The sequence below is a fragment of the Corvus hawaiiensis genome, chromosome 14 (assembly GCF_020740725.1).
Source record: "Corvus hawaiiensis isolate bCorHaw1 chromosome 14, bCorHaw1.pri.cur, whole genome shotgun sequence".
In the NCBI taxonomy this organism is placed as follows: Eukaryota; Metazoa; Chordata; class Aves; order Passeriformes; family Corvidae; genus Corvus; species Corvus hawaiiensis.
The window spans coordinates 22,999,826-23,023,358 of record NC_063226.1 but is presented as its reverse complement, the minus strand read 5'-3'; the positions used below and the strand labels follow the sequence as shown (position 1 = coordinate 23,023,358).

The 23,533-nt window shown below is 59.3% G+C and overlaps 1 protein-coding gene across 1 annotated transcript; it reads left to right on the top strand.

Annotated features, from left to right (window-relative positions):
* Nucleotides 1–2,539: 2,539 nt before the first annotated feature.
* LOC125333138 (diacylglycerol kinase delta-like) lies at nt 2,540–23,416 on the top strand. Its single transcript, XM_048318810.1, is given in 30 exon segments — nt 2,540–2,817; nt 3,435–3,679; nt 12,565–12,675; nt 12,790–12,870; nt 13,098–13,202; nt 13,411–13,543; nt 13,739–13,845; nt 14,268–14,393; nt 14,540–14,642; nt 16,140–16,302; nt 16,399–16,507; nt 16,688–16,827; nt 16,964–17,045; nt 17,541–17,632; nt 17,869–17,968; nt 18,216–18,456; nt 18,696–18,794; nt 18,906–19,005; nt 19,445–19,552; nt 20,012–20,108; nt 20,187–20,294; nt 20,458–20,571; nt 20,704–20,838; nt 20,922–21,088; nt 21,207–21,324; nt 21,408–21,537; nt 21,540–21,703; nt 21,791–21,902; nt 22,407–22,537; nt 22,959–23,416. Coding segments are annotated over 29 exon segments (3,549 nt in total). The 5' UTR covers nt 2,540–2,817; nt 3,435–3,481; the 3' UTR covers nt 23,034–23,416.
* Nucleotides 23,417–23,533: the final 117 nt, after the last annotated feature.

The following is a 23,533-nucleotide window of genomic DNA, read 5'->3' as shown; positions in this document are numbered from 1 at the left end:
TGCCCCATGACCCATTCAAAACCCCATTGCTCCTCCATCCAGCTCCAGCTGCTGCCAGGTAGGACAGTTGGCCCAAGGCATGGCGGCGTGGCCAGGTTGCTGGGTACTGGGGCCCTCAGTGCTGGATGAGGGCATGGCATGGGGTGTCCTGGGGATCCCTTTGTAGGACCCCAGAGGAGATGCATGCTAGCAGGCCCATCGTAGTATTCAGGGTCCTAAGTCTCCCAGAGGTGCAAAGAGAACCCACAAAGGTGGCGTAGCCCCTGGCCTTGGCGTCTGTCTCCCCATCGTGATGATCTCTCAATTTTACAGATCCCAGATCTGTCCCACAATATGCTATATACCTGAGCTGGGGAAGGATGAGGACATGGCAGGTAGTGATGTTTTAATGAGAGACCCCTGCCACATGTGGGAGATGGGGAATCCTGGAGCATAAAAGTCCAAACCCCATAGTAGGTCCCCCTCACTCCCACAGTCCATTACAGCCCAAAAGGCAAGGCCATGCGTTGGGAAGGGACAAGAGAGCCCTCCCTGTCCCTGGGCTGGGACAGCATGGTCCAGCAGGAAGGGGGGGATATGGGGCTCTGCCAGCATGGAGAGCCCAGAGCAGCAGTGGGTGAGAGATGAGCACAGGGGCCCATGGGACACTGTGGAGTGGAAAGTGAAGCCAGATCCTCTCTCCCTAGACATGGACTGTTTGGCGGCACATCCCCATGTGTGCATGCATGTGTGTGTGCTCCAACACACACTCTGGAGCATGTTCTATGCAGTCACACCTCTGTGGGGGTATCTGCATGCATGCACGCCACAGAATCACAGAAGGGTTTGGGCTTGGAGGGATCTTGGAAGGACATTCTGTCCAACTCCTCCTGCCATGGGCAGTGGTATCTTCCAGGGATGACAGGTTGCTCCAAGCCCTATCCAGCCTGGCACTGAACACTTCCAGAGACAGGCCAGCCACAGCTTCTCTGGGCAACCTGTGCCAGTGCCTCACCACCCCCATGAAAAAGGATTTCCTCTTTCTGTCTAACCCAAACACACCACAGGTCACTTTAAAACTGTTGCCCCTTGTCCTGTCTTGACATGCCCTGTGAAAAACTCTCCTTTTGGAGCCCCCTTGATATATTGAAATGCTACTTTAACGTCTCCCCGGAGCCTTCTTTTCTCCAGGCTGAACAACCCCACATCTCATAGCCTGTCTCCACGGTAGACCCTCAGAGCATCTCTGTGGTCTCCTCTTGACCTGCTCCAACAGCTCTATATCCTTCTTGCGCTGGAGACCCCAGAACTGGAAGTGGCACTCCTGGGCATCTCACCAGAGCAGAGCAGAGCAGATGGGGAGAAGCTCCCTCCCTCATCCTGCTGCCCACCCTGCTGGGGATGCATTCAGGACATGGGTGGCTTTCTGGGCTGCCAGTACATGTTTGTGTGCACGTGGAAGTGTGTGTACAAGTAAGTGTGTGGAGCCATCACGTGCTTGGCTGTGCCTCCATGTGTCACCATATGCCCATATGGTTGCATGGCAAAGGTGCACATGCTCACCTGTGCCTGGAGTGTGCACAAAAATGTGTAAGGCCACAGTGTGAATGCTCACCCATGCCAGCTATGTGCCTGCCTTTGTCCATGTGGGGAATGCACAAATATGTGCACAGTGGCAGTGTATGTGCTCACCCATGCCCACAATGCATCTATGTGGATGCACATGGTGCATGTGCTTTCCCATGCGTGGGGTGTGCAGGCTTGTGCATGTGGTCTGTGACAACACATATCAACACGGAAACCGTGCATGTGCCCACTTGTGCATATGCCTGTGTGGATGGTGTACACACGTGTGTGGCTGTGATGCCTGTGCATGTGCTGGCCCTGCCCACGTGGGTGGTGCACACACAGGTGCACTGCAGTGGTGCATGTGCTCTCCCATGCCCATGCATGGGCCCATGTGAGTGGAGCATCCGTTTGTGCACGGTGGCAGTGCACGTGAACTCCCATGCCTGAGCCGTGCCTGCCCGTGCATGCGTGAGCGTGTGCACACGTATGTGCATGGCGGCGGTGTGTGTGTGCGTGCCCACGCCGGGGCTGTGCGTGCCTGGGTGAGTGCGGGAGTGCGTACACGTATGTGCTCGGTGGTGGTGCGTGAGCACACCCACGCCGGGTGTGCCCGCCGTGCCCGCGTGGGCGGGCAGTGCACACGTGTGTGCACGTGCTCTCCCGTGCCCGCGCGGGTGCCGCACACGGATGCGCGCGGCGGCGCGCGGGTGCCCGCTGTGCCCGCATGCTCGGGGCCGTGCGTGGGCCGCCCGCGCCGCGCAGCAGCGCCCGCCGCGCCGAGCAGGCCGGGGCTTGCGGCAGGGGCAGGGCCGGGGCCGTTGCGGAGGCACGTCCCGGCGGGGCCGGGGGGGCTGCGGACGGCGGGCCGGGGCTGGAGAAAGAGCGACCTTGCACCAGCGGCGGCGGCGGCTCGGGTCGTGCAAGGTGTGTGCGGGGCGGGGGGCGCTCCGCCTTCCGCCGCCTGGGCGTGCTGCGGGATGCTCGGCGGGGATCCGGCACCCGGCAGCCCTGAGGCTGGAGGAGGCAATGCACCTAGGGAGGGGGAGGGTCAGCACGCTGCCCTCACTCTCCTCGTCTACCCTCTCCGCAACGCTTGTTGCTGCGCGGAGAGACGGCACCGCGGTTGCCGGCAGCCGCGGGGAAGGGGGAGGGCGCGGCGGAGCCCGCCCGCGGTAGGTGCGTGGGGCCCGGCACGGCGCCGTGGGGTGTCCCCCGCCACCCCCGGCCCGGGCACGGCAGCCCTGCAGCCGTCCAGGCTCGCTCGTCCAGGTAGGTGCCCCCCCAGTTCCTCCTCAGCCCTCGGGGCCGGCAGGGATGCCGTGGGGAGATGGCTTTCCCCGCATGCGGGAACCTCGCGCTGCCCCCTCCATCCCAGCCCACCCGCAGTCACCTGCTCGGGGCTGGCGACCCACGGGCGCGGGAGGTGCACCCATCCCTCCCCAGTTGCCAGAGCCAGACGGGTGGCGGGGTCCAGCTGCTGCTTTTCATGGGGATCCCTGCGCTGTCCCCGGCCACGCAGGGCAGCCCAGCACCTCGGGGGTGGGCAACAAGGGAAACTAGCACAAGCTGCGGGAAGCGGTTCCACCCCTCTATGCACCAATGTACCAATGCCCGAGCATGGGGCAGCCACAGTCTCCTGTGCCCAAGCCAGGGACAACGTTGGGATGCCAGGTAGGCTGAGGAATAGTTGAGACACTGAAAAAAGGCAAGGAGGAAAAACTTTGCCTGCAAGGATGCCACCCTGAGTGTCATTCCTGGGCGAGGAAGCGCCATCTCCCTTGATTTCCAGGATTGCACCTCCCAGCTGTCAGAGCCCTAGAGGATGAGGGGCCATGCATCCCCCTTCAGGGCTCTTCTTCCACTCCTATGTATCCCTGTCCTCTCAGGGTTGTCACAGGAGGCTGCAGAGCTCTGAGCCAAGCCAGGTGGGAAGATGGCTGAGAAGCTGGTGCCTGGGGACCTGTTCTTGAGGAAGACCCGGGAATCAGTGTCGTCCCTGGACTCGGACAAGCTGGCACCCATCTCACCCGAGGTGGGTGGTGAGGAGTCATCCGACAGCGAGGGCGAGCAGGAGGACAGTTCCCACAAGCTCATCCGGAAGGTTTCCACCTCGGGGCAGATGAGAAGCAAGGTCAGAGGTGTGGGATGCTGGGGGTGAGGGGCTGACTGGGTGTAGGGTCACTGCTGAGAATGGGGCAGGGGAGTGAGTTCACCTTCTCCAGGGTGTAAATCAGTACCAGGTTCTTGCTGCTGACAGACTTGACCCAGACAGAGCTGGGAGGGTTCTGGCCCCCTTTGCCCTGTGGGAGGGCACATAGAAACATGCAAACCCCACAGTGGTAGTGTCAGCATTGGTCCTGTGGGGCTGTGAAGCACGGATTTTATCCCACCATTCAGGAACAGGGTCTCTCCCATACCTGGACAGCCTCCACCACATTGCCTTCGTGCTGCGTTTGTATCCCCTGGGTTACCCTTACCTGTTCCTGGAAGAAGAGGACTCTTTTTGGGAGGTTCTGCCCCATGGATGCTCTGGAGCTGAGATTTAGGGTCATGTCAGTTCTGTAGGCTCCTGGGATCCCACACCCTGCTGCAGGCACTGCGTGTGCAGAGCTTGGTGGGTGGCAAAATGGAACCTGCATCTTTCCTAGTGGCCCAGATACATTTGGCTGTGCCAGCTCCCCTGCGGGCCCCATTCCCACAGATCCAGTCCTCAGTGGTGGTTTGCTGGATGGATGGGAGCACCTTTGAGGTCAGACGTGACACTCATACTTCTTGGCCACTAGCATGAGAGCAGCTGGTGTGTGTGTGGGGGTGTGGGGGTGTGTGTGTGTGTGTGTGACAATTTGCTCAGAAGAAGCTATTTTGATAGTACCTACAAAATATGGGGTGTGGTGCCTTTAGCCAAACAGGAGTGTGTGGTCAGAGGTGTCCCAGGTTGGGACAGTGAAATGCAATACAGGGAGAAATAACCTGAGCCAAATGACCAGGTGGGAAGCAGGGAGAGAAGGAGGTTTGGGGGAGACATTTTGGGGAGGGAGGATGCAGACACAGCGCTGGGAGGATGCTCTGGATGACATGCTGGGCGAGTGGTCCCTTTGCATCCACCTTTCAGCTGCAGGAAGGAGGTGGCAGAGTGAGTCAAGGCAGTGCCTGCAGTGTTGGGTGGCACACGGGGGCTGCTAGAAATCCCCCTGCATCCAGCTTCCAGTGCCAGCCAACCCTTGGTGTGGATTTGGTGGCTGTGCTGCTCCAGGGAGAGGGGAGAGCTCTGAAAACACAGCATGGGAATGCAGTTGTGGGGCAGGGGAGTATCACTGGACTCTGGTGTTGGGTGCTGAGGGCATGAAGGAAGGGGAATGGGGCAGTGTACTGGGTCTGGTGGCAGCTCTGGGGATGCTTGGGGCTGGGGCAGGCTCCCCTTCCACTGGCCCTGGCGTGGCTGTTGTGCCAAGACTGGTGCACTGGCATGACGTGGGCCAGAGGATGCCTGCTCAGGGGTATGGAAATTGCATGCTCCCAACCTGGTACTGTGTGATTTTCCCACTTGGCAGAAGAGATTTCTGGAGCATGGGGTTTTGAGGGGACTCTTACTGAGTCCCTCTGGCTGATCAAGGAACATGCCTCAATTTCCCCTTCTTTGAAGCAGGCTGGCACCAACTCTTCCCTCTCCAGGCTGGCTGCCAGGTGGGTGTAGAGGGCTATGCTGAGTCCAAGATATTGGAGGGGAGGCATGGTGGGAAGCCAGGCCAGTGAGCAGGGTCATGGGGATGCTTAGTTCTGTGTGTGAGCCCTCAGCACCCTTCCAGAAGGGCAGCAGTAGCCACTGGAGTTTGCCATGCAGCACTTGCCATGCTGTGGGGCACATGGACATCACAGGGAGCCATCAATGCCAGGAAATCTGAGAGGAAGGGGCAGATGGCTGGGCTATGCCCATGTCCTACAGCAGCAGCACAGGAACACGAGCATGCTCTGAGCCCCAGCCCAGATGCCAAAGCCCCCCCCCATACCACCAGCAGGTTCTGGCCTCGCTGCTGACAGGCTGCACGTGGGGGAAAGGCTGTTTCCCTGCCTGCCATGGCCGCTGCCCACATCCTGCCTGGCATCAGCAATTAGCCATGCAGGAGGTGATGCTGTGCAGTGTGCCAGAGGAGGCAGGTGGCGTGATGGATGGGCAGGCGGAAATGACATGTCTCGGTTAACAGCCCATGGATGGAGCCGGGGGAGAGGGTGAGAGCTGGAGGGGCCTGAGAGTGAGCTGTGTATGCCTCCCCCGCCACCTCAGTGTTTTCACCTCAGTGTTGGAGTTCAGTGTTTTTCCTGAGGATGCCTTTGCCCTGGTCCAGATGGGCAGGACCACACTTGCCAGCCTGGCTCCTTGTTGGGTGGACTCCTTCCTTCCCTATGGAGATGAGGATTTTTGGATGAGATTGCTGCTGCCACCCAGGTTGGGCTGTCCCTGGCTCACAGCCCTGCCGTGGCGGATGTGCTGCCTGTCACTCCAAGCTACAGCCACAGAGTGTGTGCCGTGGTACGCACCTTCCTGAGCGATCTTGATACCCCTGTCACCCAGGTGGGGCTGGGGTAGGGGGAGGGAACCATTGCCTGCACCCCCAGGGACAGGTACCTAATGAACACAGTTAATAAGGGAGAGTTCAGTGCCAGAGTGGCAGGTCCTGAAACAACCGGTGGTGGGGGGGTCAGGGCACATGGTCCTATTTTGGGTCATATGTGGTGGGTGGGGTGCTGGAGAGGGTCTATAGGAGCCTGCCATTTTGAGGGGCTGGGAAAGGTCCCACCCCACTGTCCATCCACACTGACTGGGGAGACCCTGGTCTCTGGTGATAGAAGCAGGCAGCTTCTCTCATGCCAGGCTGTTGTCCAGCCCCTGGGACAGGAGTAGGTGAGGATCATTTTGCTGAATCCTTCTGATTGTTGCTCCCTAGTCCCAGTGCTTCTGTGCTCCGAATGCCCATGCCCCCATCCCCTCCTCAAGCCTCCACATCAATCATGTCCCCCCACTCCACACCCCCAGCTCGGCTTTTTCCAGGCTGGAACTGTGGACACCCTGAGGGGTGCTTTGTGCCAGCATTGGCGTGGAGGCGGCGAGGTCATTGTGCTCAGTGACAAAAACAGCTGCCAGATGCAGGTGCCCCTGCTGGACTGAAAGGCTACAGGATGGATGGGGTCTTGTTGATGCCCCTCCTCCTCCTCCTCAATGCAGCTGGGGGCTGCCAGTTGCCTGTACCAGCTTTTAGGTGTGCAAGGGCAGCATGGGAGGGGTATGTGATGCTGCTTCCCGGCACTGGTCCCTTTAGGGCTGGGCCTGGAGAGAAGGTGAAGGGGAGAGAGGGGGCACTGGTTCTGGGGTGCACCAACACATTTGAGTTGCTGGGGGTGGTGGGTCATATCCTGCCCATGTGGCTGGGGCGTTCATTTCCCGGCACTGCATCAGCACAGGCTCTCCCAGCAGCTGAGTGGAGGCAGAGAGTGATCCAGCAGCACTGTTTGGTTCAGCGAGTGACAGGTCCTGGGGTAATTGCACCAGAGCTGGGAGGTGGAGGCATCAAGGGGGCCACAGTGGGGTGCATGCCAGGGATCCAGGGCTGCCCGTGGTGTGGGCACAATGTGCATGGCCATGGTGGGCAGGGGCCACCATGGCTTGTCTGCTGTTTGGAAAGGGGGATCGTGTTCCTGAATTCCTGATCTTGAGATGCATCACAGCTGCTTGGTGGGGCTGAGTGACCCACCAGAATCCTCCCATGGGGCTCAGGGGGGTCAGTGGGGTTATTGGCACCCTGGGGAATGAGGGCTCCTTGTCCTTGCTGCAGGCATTGAGCATCCTGCAGGCTCAGGGTGCCCCAGGAATGGAGCAAGCTGTACCTGTGCATACTGGGGTGTTGGGCAGCTGTAGGGAGCCTGGTGAGACAGTGCTGTAGAGCCAGGCTGTGGGCAAGGCTGCCCACTGAGGGCTACATCCTGGCCAAAAGATGAAGAAAGCAAGGTAGAGCTGCTGGGGCCAGGCTTGGAAACCTTTCTCCTGCAGCAGGAGGGTGGACCATGGCTCCTGGGCAGTGCATCCTCCAGACTTGACACTACTAGGACACTGGATCATCTCTCATACAGAGAGAGCCTGGGAGAGCTGGGACTGTTCAGCCTTGAGAAGAGTCTGTAACCAAGGAGTCCCCAGTTTTTGAAAGGGAGGGTGCAGCAAAGAGGGAACCAGGCTCTTCTGGTGATGTCTGCCAGTGGACAGAGATGATAAAATAGGAAATTGCACCTCAACACAAGAAAACACTGTCTGAGACCAAAGAGGCTGGGCTTGCTCTCATTAATCAGGACTTGCCAAGCTGGTGCCTGGGGCGTGAAGATAGCCCCAGAGTCACTAGCCGGATGTTTGTGATGTTTCTCAAGCACTGTGCCCTCTCCCCACTCACTTTTTCCATTATGAGAATGTCGCTCTTGCCCATCAGCTCTTGCCCACCCCTGCTGGGCAGAGTGGGAGGGCACAAGGGGCAGGGGGGAACCAGCACGGGTCGGGCTGATGTAGGATGCCTGCCAGCAGGATGCTTGGGGACCGATGCGGCTGTAGATAGGGAAGCATGACCTCATTTCTAAAAAGCAGCTGCTGGATGATGAGGTGTAGGGGGGGTTGCCTTTCTTCTGGGGGCTCCTTTCCTCATTCCTCTCCTGCTGTTAATTCTCTGTCCCCTTTCAATGACCTTGTGAGCACCATGTGATGGCTTGTCAGGACTGGTGCTGGAATCTCCTTTCAAGCATCTACCCAGCACAGGGAAGGGATATTGTTGTTGGTCCTGCAATGGCAGAAAGGTCCATCCCCTGGGAGCAGCTGAGCCTGTGCGGCTATAACACCCATCAGGCACCGAGCCCCCTGACTGCCCAGTCCCGGAAGAGCTCTGCTGTGTCGCAAAGCCTGATAAGGTTTCCAACTGACTCCAGCCTACAGGGTGCCTAGCAGCTGGTGGAGGCCCTGCAACTGGGCTGTTTGAGGGCTGCCAGCTTTCCTCTGCTGTCCTGGTGCCTGCTGTCTCAGCTGGGGGATGAGCTCTGATACAACTGGACCCCGGCTTGTGCTGAGTGGGCTGCTGCATTTGGAGCAGGAGGGTGGCTGCCTGGAATGATGCTGGTGCAATGCAGGTTGGTGTGTTGACAGGTTATCCTCTTTCTCTTCTCCTCCTACCGGGTGAGGCATCGTGTGGTCACAGGGACAAGTATATCCCTTCAGGAGTGGTGTAGGGTGGCCAGCTCTGTGGGCAGACAGTGTGGTGCTCACCAGCCATATGTGCCGGCATTCCTGTGTACCAACCCTCCTGGCTCTTCTCCAGGTGCTCCTTTGCTGTCCAAGCTGATCCCAGCAGGAGAACCCTCCTGCCCCAGCTGTGGTCAGACCTGGCTGCACAATGGGCTCTTCCCAGGAATGGTAGTGGCAGAGCTGGGAGAGTGGGGTGACAGAACAAAGCAGCATCCTGGGGCTCTGCTTTAGGGCTGAAGGAAGGGCTGGCATTTTGGGTTGTAGCCTGATCTGGAAGAATCCCTGCTGGAGGGTGTTGAGCTCCCCTGGGCTGCACTTCAAGCCCCCCTGCTTGTGCCAAGCACACAGCCAGCCTGTGGCATGATGGCCTCTGGGAACCAGCCCAGTCCTGGCAGGCCACATGTCTGGCCATCCTCCCAGGGCCATTTTTAGCTGTGTCCCCTCTGAGGCTCTGCTGCCACTGCCACTTCAGTTGCATCTGAGCTGGAGGTGGTAGTATGTCTGCAGATGCTGTATGGTTCCATTCTTGCCTTTGCCCTCCTGCCCTGTGCCTCCAGGATCCCCTCAGTGCTGGTACTGAGTCTCCTGGGCTGGAGAGAGCAGGGAAGGACCTTAGGAGGGGGCAGTGGAGTGCTGGGACAGAGCCCCACAGGGGAGTTGGCCTCTGGCTGATTGCTGGTCAGGTTGTATGTGGCTCTGGGTGTACCACCTTGGTTGCTGAGATGGGGCCAGCACTGGCTTTGCTGAGGCTCCCTGCAGTGCTTCCTGGGGCTCTCCAGACAGAAAAGCTGTGGTTGGGGTGAGTGGAGGGGCTTGGGTTTGTTTTGGGGTGTGGGTGGCACACTGTGCTTACAGCTGTGCAGTGACCAGTGCAGAGTTCCCAGCCCAGTGGCCAGGGGCTGCCACTGTCCCCGAAACTCTCCAGGAAGAAGAGGCAGTCCCTGCAGGTGCTCAGCTCCAGCTCTTTTGAGCTCTAGGGTACCTAATTGCCACTTACTATATAGGGGACTATATTATTGTGGTGACCCTGGGGCCCTGGACAGGGCTTCGGGGAGCCAGCACAGCAGGGGTGATGCCATCCTGGCATGGCCTGTCTGCCCTTGCCATCCCCACCCCTTTCCTGTTTGCAAAGGGAAAACACTGGGCTCACTCAGCAATGCTGCTGCAGTGTGGCTTCCCACTGTGTGGCTGGGCCTGCTGCTGGCCTTGGTTATCAGGTGCCTCTCAGGTCTCCTTCTGTTCTTCATTCCAAAGGCAGGGGGTCCAAAACCACGGAGCCATTTGGGAGCTGCTCCCTGCCCCAGCAGGTGGAGCAGGTGCTCCTGGCTGAGACCCATGGTCAAAAAATGAGGCAGGCGGGTGGCTCGCCGCAGTGAGATCCCAAAACAGCCCTCTGGCACCCCAGACTTGTGTGCCTCCCCAGGCAGCATGGGACAGCTGGGCTCCAGGGCTCATTTTGGAGAGGGGACCTGCCTTATTTTTCCCAGGGAGGAGGAAAACACGCTGGCACCAATGGAGCCTGTACCACATGGCATCAAACACCAGGGATGATGGAGCCTGGATGGGCAGCTGCTGACATGAGGAGTTGTGCAGCAAGATGCTGCACATGGCGACGCAGAGGGCTTGGGCTTTGATGCCCAAAGCAGACCTCAAGGGTGCACGTGGGGAGAGGTGTCTCCTGAGCTTCTCTGCACCAATTTTGCCACCCCATGTTTGGATGCTAGGGATTAGTCTGCACTGGTGGAAAACTGAGGCACACTCCCCCCAGCCATGGTACTGGAAGTGTTGTAAAATTCTGATGGGTACTGTGGTGAAGGTGGGGGACTCTGCCTTTCAGGGCAGCTGCATCCTGTCCCTGGAATGGCCAGGACTGTGACATCTTGGGGCTAGGTGATGCCTTTTTGCTGCTGTCTGTCAGGAGCTGCTGCTGGGGATGTTCCAGCTCTGACCCTCCTTTGCAGGATGGGTGCCACCTTCCCGGGCAGCCGTCCTTGCTGTATCCTGCCACCCACGTGGCCCTGGAGCCAGGCAGAGTGCCCATGCCCAGCTGGCTCCAGCCCCTGCTCTGATAGCCCTCATGGCGCCATCATGGACCCGCCTCTTCTTCCTTCTCCTTGTCATCCTGTTCTCCTGCTCCCCCCGTCACAGCTTCCCATGCCACTCCTTGCTGTCACACACTGCCTGTCCTTTGCAGAAACAGCAATGACTGCAGCAAACACAGCATCTGCGCCTGGTGAGTGCAGCCAGGTGTGGTGGATGTGCCGTTTGGGGCCGGATCCCACCTGGTTATGGCAGGACCCTGGCTTGTCCCCGCCTGGTGTGGGACAAGGACTGCTAGGGTGCATGGTTTGTGTGTGGATCTGGGGGTCACAGCTGGACCCCGCTGGAAGGACCCCTCTGCACTCTCACAGCTGAGAAGCCAGGGAAAGGATGCAGTGTGTCCCGGAGTGCTGGCACTGGGGACAACTGGGCTGTTTGAACCTGTACGGACACTCGTAGGCATCGTGGTGGTTGACCACAGCCAAATTCTGCACCAGTCTTGGGATGTGATAAAGGCTTAAAACATCCCTCTTCAAACTCTAAGCTGGAAGAGAGCAGGGAACAACATGATGGGTGCCCCAGGGAGGTTTGGGAGGGCTAGGCATTTGGGGAGTTGAGGCTCAGGGAGCCACACCCCGGGTGTGGTTTTGGCTTCTTTGTGATTTTGAAGACTCCTGCTGTTCCTAGTGCTTTGGCCATCTGGTTCAGAGCCATGGGGCAGTAGATTAAGACTGAGACCTGAGGCTGGTGTGTTTGCAGGCTGGCAGGTGCCTGGGTGCCACCTCTTGCAGCACATGGGTTGGCACAGGATTGCAGAGCCGCAGGGCCATGGTTCTCTCGCTGTGCCCTCGTGCCCAGTGCTAATTTGCCGTTAAATGTGGCTTGTCATCGTGTGCCTGGATTGGATACAACCACTGTGGCAGCTAATTGCAGAGCAGCAGCTGAACGGGGCTGCCGGTGGTGTTTAAAGAAGATACAATCAAAGATGAGGCAGTGCCAGAGCATCTCTGCTGCCCCACTCAGGCTCATAGCCATGTTTCAAACACTAATTAATTGAGTCTTGTAAACACCACTGCGAGGAGGGTAAATATTGGCAGGTGCTGTGTTTCGGGGAGGGCAGAGGACATGCAGCCAGGTTGCAGTGATGTGCTGTGCTGCAGGGGATGCTCTGCCTGCTGCGGGTTACTCTCAGCCCCAGGTTGTCCCCTCCAGGGACTGTGGGGGCCAGGCAGAGCTGGCTGCTCCCTGGCTGTCTGCTCTCCAAACCAGCTGGGGCCATAGTGCCCAGGTAATGCCACTTCCAAGATGCAGTCCTGGTATCTCTGGGGCACTGGTGTCCCCTCAAAGGAAGCTCTCCTGGCCCCAGTTCTGCCCTTGGCTTCTAGGGAGGCTGCAGCAGGGTGAGGATCTCCAGGCACTGCCCTGGGGATGGAGAGGAAGCATCAGCAGTGGAGGCTCTGCACTGCTGGAGACCTGCATCTTCCAGCCCTGCCATGCCCAGCAGCATCTTTCTGTATCACAGGGAGTGCCCAGTGCTCAGGCGATGGTGGGCAGGGAACATAATTTGCCCTGATATATGCAGCAGAGAGTGAGCCCCAGAATGTCCAATCTGCTCCTGGGGACCCAGGGACTGGTATCACAGGGGAAAATGGTGGCTTTGGTGATCCTGGGGTCTACGGGAGCTCAGGACACTGTGGTCTCTGCAGAAGAGCGTAAAGGAGGGGCTGTTGCTGAAGCAGACGAGCTCCTTCCAGAGGTGGAAGAGACGATACTTCAAGCTGCGGGGCAGGACTCTCTATTATGCTAAGGATGCCAAGGTAGGCTGGGGGGTGCTTCCAGCATGCTCAGTCAGGGGGAACCTGAGCCTGCCAGCCCAGGAGGGGACAGAGATCCCTGCCTGGTGGACTGGGACTCTGGTTTCTCCCTCGCAGTCCCTGATCTTTGATGAGGTGGACCTGTCTGATGCCAGTGTGGCCGAGACCAGCACCAAGAACATCAACAACAGTTTCACGGTGAGGGAGGTGTGGGGCTACCAACTGCACCCTGTAGAGATCTCAGCACCTTGTGGAGAGGCACTGCAGACCTCCCTCATCCCCCCAGAGCCGTGGGGCACCCCATAGCATGGTCTCCTGCCGCTGGAAGTGGCACTGGTGTGCCAGAGATTGCTGGGGTCTGTGCCGGGTTCTGGCTGGCCTGGCAGTGGCATTGCGAGAGAACGTGGGGATGGTGGCTGTTGCAGGTGATCACACCATTCCGGAAGCTCATCTTATGTGCGGAGAACCGGAAGGAGATGGAGGACTGGATCACTGCCCTGAAATCTGTTCAGAAGTGGGAGATCCATGAGGTGATGTGGGCAGGGGGCTGCGTGGATCCATATTTCCATGTGGAGTATGTTTCTGTTTGGGTGCCTTTGACTGCCAGACAACAGCTGCTGTCCTTGGCATAGTCCCACAAGGAGGACAGGAGTTGGGCTGGGGGGACTTGAGGGGCCAGGAGGGAGGGAGTGCCAGCTGAGGGTCCCAGGCACTGATGGGGCAGGGCTGTGCCTCCAGGCCACACAGTTCAACATGGAGCACTTCTCGGGCATGCACAACTGGTACGCCTGCTCCCACGCCCGCCCCACCTTCTGCAATGTGTGCCGTGAAGCTCTTCCAGGGGTCACCTCCCATGGCCTCTCCTGTGAAGGTCAGTACTGGGGTCCTGCTGGGAGGTGGGCAGGGGCTGGGATCAGAGCAGGGCAGCTTCTCAAGGCTGGGCCAGAGCAGGTGTGGTGCAGGGTGATGCCCACTGCCTGCCATCCCCAGATGCAGAAGGGTTTGGGACCAGGGCTATGCATGCTGTGGGAACCTTCCCTGCTCCTCACTGCTCCCCTCCATGCAGTCTGCAAGTTCAAGGCACACAAGCGCTGTGCCGTCAGAGCCACAAACAACTGCAAGTGGACAACCCTGGCCTCCATCGGCATTGAAATCATCGAGGATGAGGATGGGGTAAGCAGGGGAGTCCCTGTCAGGGATCCTGGCAGGACAGAGCCACCAGCAGAACTGGCCTCACTGTGCCCAGATCAGGTAGCAGGAAAAAACCGTAGCTGTCCCCTGCACTGTGTGGCCTCTGCGCTTGGCTCTGCAGGGACACAGCTTGGGGACACATCCTCTGACACCCTGTATCAGGATCCCTTTTTGCTGTCCAAGTGGGGCCACCTCCAGACATTTTCTGGGGACATGTCTGTCCTGCCTCGTGTGCTGATGGCTTCAAAGGGCCAGGCGGGCAGGGATGAGAGGACATGGGAGGGGTCCCTGACCTGCCTTGCCCTGCTGTGTGGCACCACCTCCATGGTGCCTGGGAAAGAGGTGGCCTATGACACTGTCCCTCAAGTGTGCAGGATGCCATTGGTGGCTGCCCTTCTCTGCAGGTGGCCATGCCCCATCAGTGGCTGGAGGGGAACTTGCCCGTCAGCGCGCGCTGCGCTGTCTGTGACCGGACCTGTGGCAGTGTCCGGAGGCTGCAGGACTGGCGGTGTCTCTGGTGCAAGGCCATCGTAAGGATGTATCCATTCCTGTCCCCACCCCTCTCCCAGCACAGTCAGCACTGCCCCTCCTATGTGCATCTCTGGGAAAGCTGATGCTGGGGACTTTGGTGCTGCGTCCCCCAGCTTTGCTCATACAGGTGTCCCTGTGTTTCCAGGTTCACAGTGCCTGCAAGGAGCTCCTTGGCAAGAGGTGCCCCCTGGGCCAGTACAAAGTGTCCATCATCCCGCCAACTGCCTTGAACAGCATCGATTCTGATGGTGAGTCTTGGAGAGCACAGGGCTGGTCTGGCAGAGGGGACACGCTGTTTGGGATACGGCTCTGAGCTCTCTGAGCTCCTCTGGAGGCTTTGACTTGTGGCACTGTGCCTGTTTTGTGGGGCAGCAGGAACACTACCATCTGTAGGCTCCAGAGTCAATGCCCCTCCCTTGGTTGAAGGCCGCTCGTGGCCTTGCACTCTGCTCCAGGGCTTGGTGGTATTCTATGGGCTTTGGGGTGGCACTTCTTGCTCGCATGTGACTTTAGTTGCTCCTGCAAGGCCATCTCTTGCAGTGGCTCAGGATACGGTCCCTCTGTGTTGGGATCAGCGGTGCCAGCCCTACACCCCTGAGGTGGACTGTCCTCTGTTGCACCTCAATGGTTCAGCATCTCTCAAGGCAGGATGAAGCTCTTGCTTGGGTTGTTTCCCAGTGTCTGAAGCTCAGCTGTTTTTTGGTAGTGCAGAGCACAGCTTTGCCCTGGCACGGGACACTGCAGTGAGAAGCCATGTGGAGCGTGGGGGGACCCCCTCGGCTGTCTCTTTCTCCTGAGGGGCCCAGCTGGCCTCCGCTGAGCAAAATCTGTTCTTCTCCTCCGGATATTTCTTTCTTCGTTCTTTAATGCTTTTCACCACTCAGCTCAGCCGGTGGTTCATTTGCCTCTCGTTACTCATTGGGATGCTGTCAGGGTAACGCAGCTGCTCCTCAGCTTCAGAGCCGTGGCTGCTGGTGGCTGATCCCTGGCAGCATCTCTGCCCTCTCCCTCTCCAGCAGCCCAGACATCCGTGGCTGTGACTGTTGCCCACCCAATTGGGAGCAGCTCAGCAAGGCCTTAGTCCCCCCCTTGTCCTGCCATGCTGTCCTGCTCCATCATATGGGTACTGCTGGCAGCAAGCTTTTCCGCTGCAGCCCACGCTCTGACTCAGCAGCTCCCAGGGCTTTGTGTTACTGATCTGCTCTGCTCGGCTGGGCTGGGAGTGGAGATGGAGCGGTGGCCAGGCAAGGAGGGGGTGGGCTGTGGGGATGTTTCCCCCATGCTCCTGCTGTGGTGGGGGTGCTGGGGCTCCTGGTTGCAGCCCATGGGGCTCTGAGGGCAATGGCTGTGGGGCTGGTGCCAGTGGCGGTGACAGCTGATGCGGTCCCTGCTGCAGCATTGCTGGGTCTGCCAAGGGAAGGAGCCTGCAGACACCAGCCAGGGGACTGGGATGGCCAAGATGTGCCTGAGGCGGGTGCGGGCTCTGGGCCAGCTGTCAATCCTTCTCTGCCTTGGGCACATTTCTTTCCCCATCTCATTTCTTTCCCCGTCTCATTTCTTTAAAAGCACAGTGCTTTCTCTTCCCTCTGCCCCTCACTATCCCCCGGACATCCCCATCGCTGGCCCTCCTGCCCCAGCACCCCACAGATTGGGCTTGGCACAGATGGAGTGTCCACACTCTGCTCTCCTGAAGTGTCTGTGGGGAGGAGTGAGAACCGGGGCTGACGTGTTTGGGCTTACTGCAGGTTTCTGGAAAGCCACCTGCCCCTCGACCTGCTCCAGTCCTCTCCTGGCCTTTGTCAACTCCAAGAGCGGGGACAACCAGGGTGTCAAGTTTCTGCGCAAATTCAAGCAGTTCCTCAACCCAGCCCAAGTCTTTGACCTCATGAATGGGGGCCCACACCTGGGGTAAGCACCTGCCTGAGCACCCTGGAATTGCCTTGGTGGGACCCCGGTGGGCATTTGGCACAGTGCCCAGTCCCTCTCTCCTTGCCCCCCACCCAGGCTGCGCCTCTTCCAGAAGTTCTCCACCTTCAGAATCCTGGTCTGTGGTGGGGATGGCAGCGTGGGTTGGGTGCTCTCTGAGATCGATGCCCTTGGCCTCCACAAACAGGTGAGTGGGAGTGCTTGGCATTGCTAATGCAGGGTGACACCATCCCCAGCGTTGGCACCCAGCCCAGCTGGGACCCCTCTGTGTGCCCTAGGTGCTGCCGAACAATGGGCATGGCAGGGTTGGGGGTGTCACAGGTGCCTTTGGGGGCTGCTTGAGTCCTCCACTGTCTCTCTCCTGCAGTGTCAGCTGGGTGTCCTGCCACTGGGGACTGGCAATGACCTGGCACGGGTCCTGGGCTGGGGCAGCCTGTGTGACGATGACACTCAGCTGCTGCAGATCCTGGAGAAGCTGGAAAGGGCCACCACCAAGATGCTGGACCGGTGAGCAGGGCACAGAATACATGCCTCTCTGTTCCCCCGTACCTTGGCATCTCCTGGGCAACCTGTCCCAGTTCCTTGCCTGTCCCTGGGCTAGGGGGCCAGAAGATGGCAAGCAGCCATGGTTTCTCCTTGGCAGGTGGAGTGTGCTGACCTATGAGGCTCCCAAGCAGTCCCCCTCAGCCCTGAAGGAGGAGGAAAATGGGGACTCCAACATCCAGGTGGGAACTGTTGGCATTTGAGGGCTTGAGATGGGCAGGGCAGGCTAAAGGAGAGGTTCCTGTTCAAGCTATTAGCCAATTCAGGGGCACACAGGGAGGGATGGCCCAGGAAGAGGTCATGCTGGGGGTCCCTGGGGATTGGGGTACAAAGGGGCTGGTAGTCAGCTGCATGCAATGAAATGAGCCTGGCAGGTCTCAGCCTGGTATGTGCAGTTGGGAGCAGGCAGCAGGTGAGGTAGAGCTAGCCTGCCACTGGCCAGCTGTTTTGGACTCTTCTGTGTGCTTTCCCTTCAGCCCCTTGCCTCAGTTTCCCTCCTGCTGTGACTGACCTCCCCTCTACCCAGCAGTATGGGCATGGCTGCCCTCAGCAGTGGGGAGTGGGCTGAATAAGGGCTGGTCATCCCCAGTCCAAGGCTGGCTCGGCAAAGCTCCATGCCTGAGTGGGGCACATGGCAGGGTGGCAGGGCTCCAACTGTCTCCACCTGTGCCCCCCAGGCCCAGATCTCCCATTACGCTGACTCTGTTGCTTTCCACCTGGCCAAGATCCTGGAGTCGGACAAGCACTCAGTGGTGATCTCCTCTGCCAAGTAAGGAGGGGGCTGTCGATTGGAGTGCCAGAGCCCTCTTGCTGGGCTGGGGCATGTCCCCAGGGGCACTGCACCCCTCTCGACCAGGCTGTCAGCTGCCAACTGTGCTGGTGCCTGGCAGATAACCCTGGTGCTGGCCCTCTGGAGCAGGGGGTGTTATCCCAGCAGTCCCCCTGGCTGGCATCTGTGCCTCGCTGGCCATGCCCCTCTTGACCTCCAGCCACTTCCCTTGGCAGGTTCCTCTGTGGCACTGTCAATGACTTTGTGACCGAAGTTGGGCGGGCTTACAAGAGGGCAACGGAGAACAAGCAGGAGGCTGAGCTGATGGCACGGAAGGTGTGTTGCAGGGGAGCTGGAGGGCTGAGTCAAGCTGGTGGCACAGCCCCTGAGCTGGGGAGGGTCTGCTCCGTGGGCCTATGCTCTTGCTGTGCATGTATTGGGGTGTGCCATGCTTGGGGTGCCCAGGCATGGGGTGTCCAGGTGCTTGGGAGTATCCAGGCACTCATAGTGTCCAGGGAAGTGCCCAGCACTGGTGGGGGGCAGCAGCTTGTGCCAGGTGCTGAGTGGGGTAGGTGTCCCACAGTGCGCCATGCTGAATGAGAAGCTGGACTCGCTGGTGCGGGAGCTGAATGAGGAGGCTCAGGCCATCATGGTCCCTGAAGAGATGGCACAGGCCACTCATGCTGATGTCAAGGACCAGGAGAAAGGTGGCAGCTTCAACCCCAGCCCCATGCCTCGCATCTTCAAATCCAAGGAGCAGCTCATGCTGCGGGCAAACAGCCTGAAGAAAGCCCTGCGGCAAATCATTGAGCAGACAGAGAAAGGTGAGGGGGTGGTGGGAGCTGGCAGCTTCCCTGATGCTGCTGCAGCAACAGCAGCCTGGCAGGGGCTGTGAAGCCACAGTGGGTTGGTGCTGGACCCGTGCCTTTGTTCTCCCCTGGGCTCCTTGGGATGGCAGCAGTGGCCCCAGCCTGGGTCCTTCCTGGCACAAGCCCACAGGGCTGACCTGAGGAGGGGCCACAGGGCTGCCCAGACTCCCTGTCATGCCCCTCTTTGGATCCAGCTGTGGATGAGCAGAACAAGCAGACACAAGCCTATCAGGGCAGTGTGGGCCCCAGCAAGGACAGCTCGGAGGAGCTCAACAAGGAGGAGGAGAAGCTCGGTAAGATGCCAGCAGGGCACATGGCTTTTTGTGGGGGCATGGGCGTGAGTCGTGGGATGGGCTCCGGGTGAGGACCCACGTGGCAGCTACCTCTCTGTCCACCCTGGCCAGGCTCCCGGCGGGTGACGGTGACCTCTGCATCTTCCTCCATCATCCTGGACCGGCCAGACACCTTTGGCAGCTTGCAATTCCCTGAAGACCCCAGCACCCTGTGAGTCAAGTGTTCTGCCTGCCCCAGAGACCATGGCTCACTCTTGTTGCCCATCACAGAGCAGGAGCAGAGCTGGTGCCACACTGCCCCTTTGAGGAGGCTGCTGTGGCAGCCCCTGCCCACCAGTGTGGCATCCCTGGTACCGGGCCCTCCCTGACCAAGCAGTGCCCATGCTGGGGGAGCCTGCCTGTGTGGGATCTCTGGCTGATGCTTGGAGCTTGGGGCTCCCGCCTGCCCAGTGCAGGCAGGTCCTGGCTGTGCCATGGGTGTCCTGCCATGGCAGCTGAGGGAAATGCAGCCATCCCTGCTAGCTTTGGTCAGGCTTCCTAGTGCCAGCTGTTCTGCTCCAGTGGGTGTTACACCCCATCCTCTAGTGCCAACCCAGAGTCACCGATGTGCAGCTACTACTCAACCTGCTTTCCCTGTTTGCTGCTTTCAGCCACTTCTTGGAGAAATGTGTCATGAATAACTACTTTGGCATCGGCCTGGATGCAAAGATCTCCCTGGAGTTCAACAACAAACGCGATGAGCACCCCAAGAAGTGCAGGTTTGCTGGAACCCCACAGGTTTCCCCCAGGAAAAACATGTAGCCCTGGCTCTCCAATGCCTGCCCCAGGAGGGACCATTAAGATGCCAAGGGGGTGACTTGGTGCTACTGTGCTGGGGATCCTTCCTGCAGCAGATTTTGTACCTATACCCAGTACTGGGATGAGCACCCCTTGGTGGCAGGCTGCAAACACCCCAGAAGGGTGAAGACATGAGGGCTTGGTGAGAGTTACTTGCTCTGCACCTGGATAGAGGGACATTGCTATGCTGGCATGGAAGGGTTGAAATCTGGGTGCAACATGCTGCACCTTGGCTTTCCTGGGAGGCAGCAGGAATTGGGGAAACTAAGGTGGGGCCAACAGTCCAGGACTGTTCAGCCCAGTGCCCTGGGAAGGGTGCGGAGCCTGTGACAGGCGGTGGGGAGCCCACAGCCCCTCATCTGTTCCACTTTGCCCCACAGCAGCCGCACCAAGAACATGATGTGGTATGGGGTGCTAGGCACGAAGGAGCTCCTGCAGCGCACCTACAAGAACCTGGAGCAGCGGGTACAGCTGGAGGTACAGGGCTGGGAGAACAGGGACAGGGTGGGAGGGGCAGTAGTACAGCAGCCCCCTAGGCTCAGCCCTCTCTTGCAGTGTGACGGGGTGCCCATCTCACTGCCCAGCCTGCAGGGCATTGCTGTCCTCAACATCCCCAGCTATGCTGGCGGCATCAACTTCTGGGGAGGCACCAAGGAGGACAATGTGAGTGCCAGTACCATGTGATGAGTTGGGTGGCATGACGTCCTTTCCCCAGTCCTAAGAAACCCTAGGGCTGGGGAGTCCCTGCCTTGGGCACACATGGGGGAAAAGCTGGGTCCCAAAATGAACTGATTTTGGAAGTCTCATATGTAGTGGTCCTCTACAGAACTTTGGGGCTCCATCCTTTGATGACAAGAAGCTGGAGGTGGTGGCAGTCTTTGGCAGCATCCAGATGGCCGTGTCACGGGTCATCAACCTCCAGCACCATCGCATCGCACAGGTAGTGACAAGGCACCCTGCAGGACTACAAGTGGTGCCAGAAAGCTTTTGGGGCAGCAGTGGAGCCTGAGGCAGTGCAGCTGTGCTCAGCTTGGCAGCCGTTGATGCCACCCCTGGGCTGTCTGCCCCACAGTGCCGCATGGTGAAGATCACTATCCGGGGGGACGAGGGTGTCCCAGTGCAGGTGGATGGAGAGGCCTGGATCCAGCCACCCGGCATCATCAAAATCCAGCACAAGAACAGAGCCCAGATGCTGACAAGGGACCGGGTGAGCTTGGGGTGCTCAGCAGGACCATGCTGGGACATGGGGAGGTGTGACCGTCTCAGAGGGGCCATGTCTGTCCCCTGCAGGCATTTGAAAGCACCCTCAAGTCTTGGGAGGACAAGCAAAGAGGGGAGAGCTACCGAGCAGCCACACGGCCACGGCTCAGCTCCCAGCAGTCCATGGAGTATCTGACCGAGGAGGAGAGCAGCCTCTTGCAGCAGGTCTCACGGGTCGCTGAGACCCTCATTGCCAGGTCAGACTGCGAAAAGGGGAATGTGGTGGGCACAGGGAAGGGAGAGCTGTGCTGCGGCCATGCAAAGGTGCCTGCCCAGCCCAGGGGAGCCCTGACCTCCAGCCCCTGGCACCTGCAGGATCCATGAGGCAGCCAAGGCCCACAAAGCCGTGGAGCAGGAGCTGGCGCATGCAGTCAATGCCAGCTCCCTGGCACTGAGTGAAGCCCTCTCCCACAAAGCTGCTGGCACCTCAGAGGTGAGCTAGGGGTGGAAGTGTAAGGCAGCCTTTACCCAGGTCCCCTGGGGCCCTGCCGCTCAAGGTACCCCTCTGTACCCCAGTTTCTCAGCAGGAATGTGGCTGTGGAGGTCGTGCTGAGCATCAAGGAGCTGTGGGCTGAGACCAGGGCATTCCTGGAAGGGAAGGCGGTGAGTGGGGGGCTGGAGAGCACCCAAAGTCCCCCAGGGCTGGTACGTCTGGGGGTAGCAGCAGGGTTGGGTATGATCCCTGTCCCCCACAGCTGGACTCGCCGCAGGAGGAGGAGGCACTTCATGGCCCCCTGAGTGTGCTGGGCCAGGAGTTGCAGCGGCTGCTGGACATCCACTGGCTGGGCCCTATTGCCCACCCTGCTGAGGAGGTGGGTGCACAGGGACTGGGGTGTGGCATAGCCCACAGTCTGGCCTCAGGGAGCTGTAGCACCCCACCAAGCCTGGTTTCTTCACAGGAAGGTGCCGGCAGTGCCAACAAGGGCAGCTTTAAGCTTCGTCTCAACATCCCCAAGCCCAGAAAGGAGAAGGACAAGCTGCAGAAGCAGAAGACAAACAGTGCACTCCCAGGTAAAGTGAGCAGTGTGCCAGGGAGAAACAGGTGGTGCAGTCCGTCCTAGAAAGGACTCCCCTGTGCTGACCTATCCCTCAGTCTCCTGTCCTGGGCATGCTGGGGAAGGATCCTCAGGAAGGGGGAACAGGGCAGCGCCTGGCTGCCTTTGTCACCAAGAGCCCCTTACAGCTTACTTTTTCTGATATCAGACGTGCAGAGCTCCCCAACCCCATAACTCCTTGGCAAGGGGGAGAAGGGGGCTGTGGTACAGCTCAGCTTTTTGGGTAAGTCCCTTGTCCATGACTGAGGGTCTGGTTGAGGGGAAGCAGCTCAGGTATTGCATAAGTAAGCCAAGGAGAGGAGAGACCTCTACAGCCTGAGCAGGCTTTGGCCTCTGGCCCTGCTGGAGCCAGGGGTGGGAGGGGGATGCTGGCTGCTGACCACAGGCTGCCTGCCCTGCCTGCATCCCACTGCCTCCACAGGCCCCAGCAGTCCACCACTGTGCTTTTCCTCCCTGCTAGCAGACAAGTGGGGCTCCGAGGAGGTGGCAGCTTGGCTGGAAGCACTCGGTTTAGGGGAATACAGAGAAATTTTCATCCGGCATGACATCCAGGGCTCAGAGTTGATTTTGCTGGAGAGGAGAGACCTGAAGGTACAACCCCCTTGTGCCTCCTCAGGGACCCCCAGCCCCAGGGAGCATAGTGTCCTCCATCCCTCCCCTCCTCTCCCTATCCCTCCTGGTGGCAGGTTGGCCCTATACCTGGGTCTGCAGGGTTGAGCTTGTGCAGCTTGTGCACAGGGGCTGGGAGGCAAGGGAGGGGGGTGGCCTTGGTCCTCCAGCTTGCAAAGCTCCATACACATACAGCAGTATCAACAGAACCCTATCCTCACCTGCATTCAGGCATGGAGATGTGTTTGCAAAAGGACAGAGGGCTTCAAGCAAGTGCTATGCTCCAGCAAGGGAGAGCATGGGGAGCTGGGCTGAGCCTCATCCTCCACCCTGTGGCTTGTCCACTAGCAGGAGCCTAGGGCTGCCCCCTGCAAGTGCATCACCTCCTCTCTCTTTCCTGCAGGACCTGGGGATTACCAAAGTGGGCCACATGAAGAGGATCCTACAGGCCATTAAGGAGCTCAGCAACGTGCCCTAGGCTGGCAGCAGGGCAGCAGCCCAGCCCAGGCACTGGGTGGGTGCTGCCCCCAGGGAACAGGGGTTGGGTAGGGGAACAGGTCCCTGCCCTATATGTATGGAGCCCCCCCCCTCCCCCCGCTTGCCTTGCTTTATCTGTCTGTCCCCAGTGTCCCTGGAGCCACTGCTTCTCCCTCAGCCTGTGGGGCTGTAGACACTGAAACAGAGGTCTAACCCCATAGGTGATATGGTCTGACCACGGGTCTAGCCCTGTCAGGGTCACTATAGGAGCTGGGGCCACCCTCTGTGTGCTCAAGCTGGAGCCAAAGCAAAGTTTCCCCTTCCCCACATGGGTATTTAAGCTGTGTAAATATTTGGAGAGAAGATACTCATTGCTGCTGCTCACATAGTGTCATTACTAAGGGGAAGGTGAGGGTGGGGGGGAGGGCATTGGCAATACCTTTCCAGTCTTCACACCTGAGCTTCCTGCTCCCCATCATGCAACCCATCACCTTGCTCTCA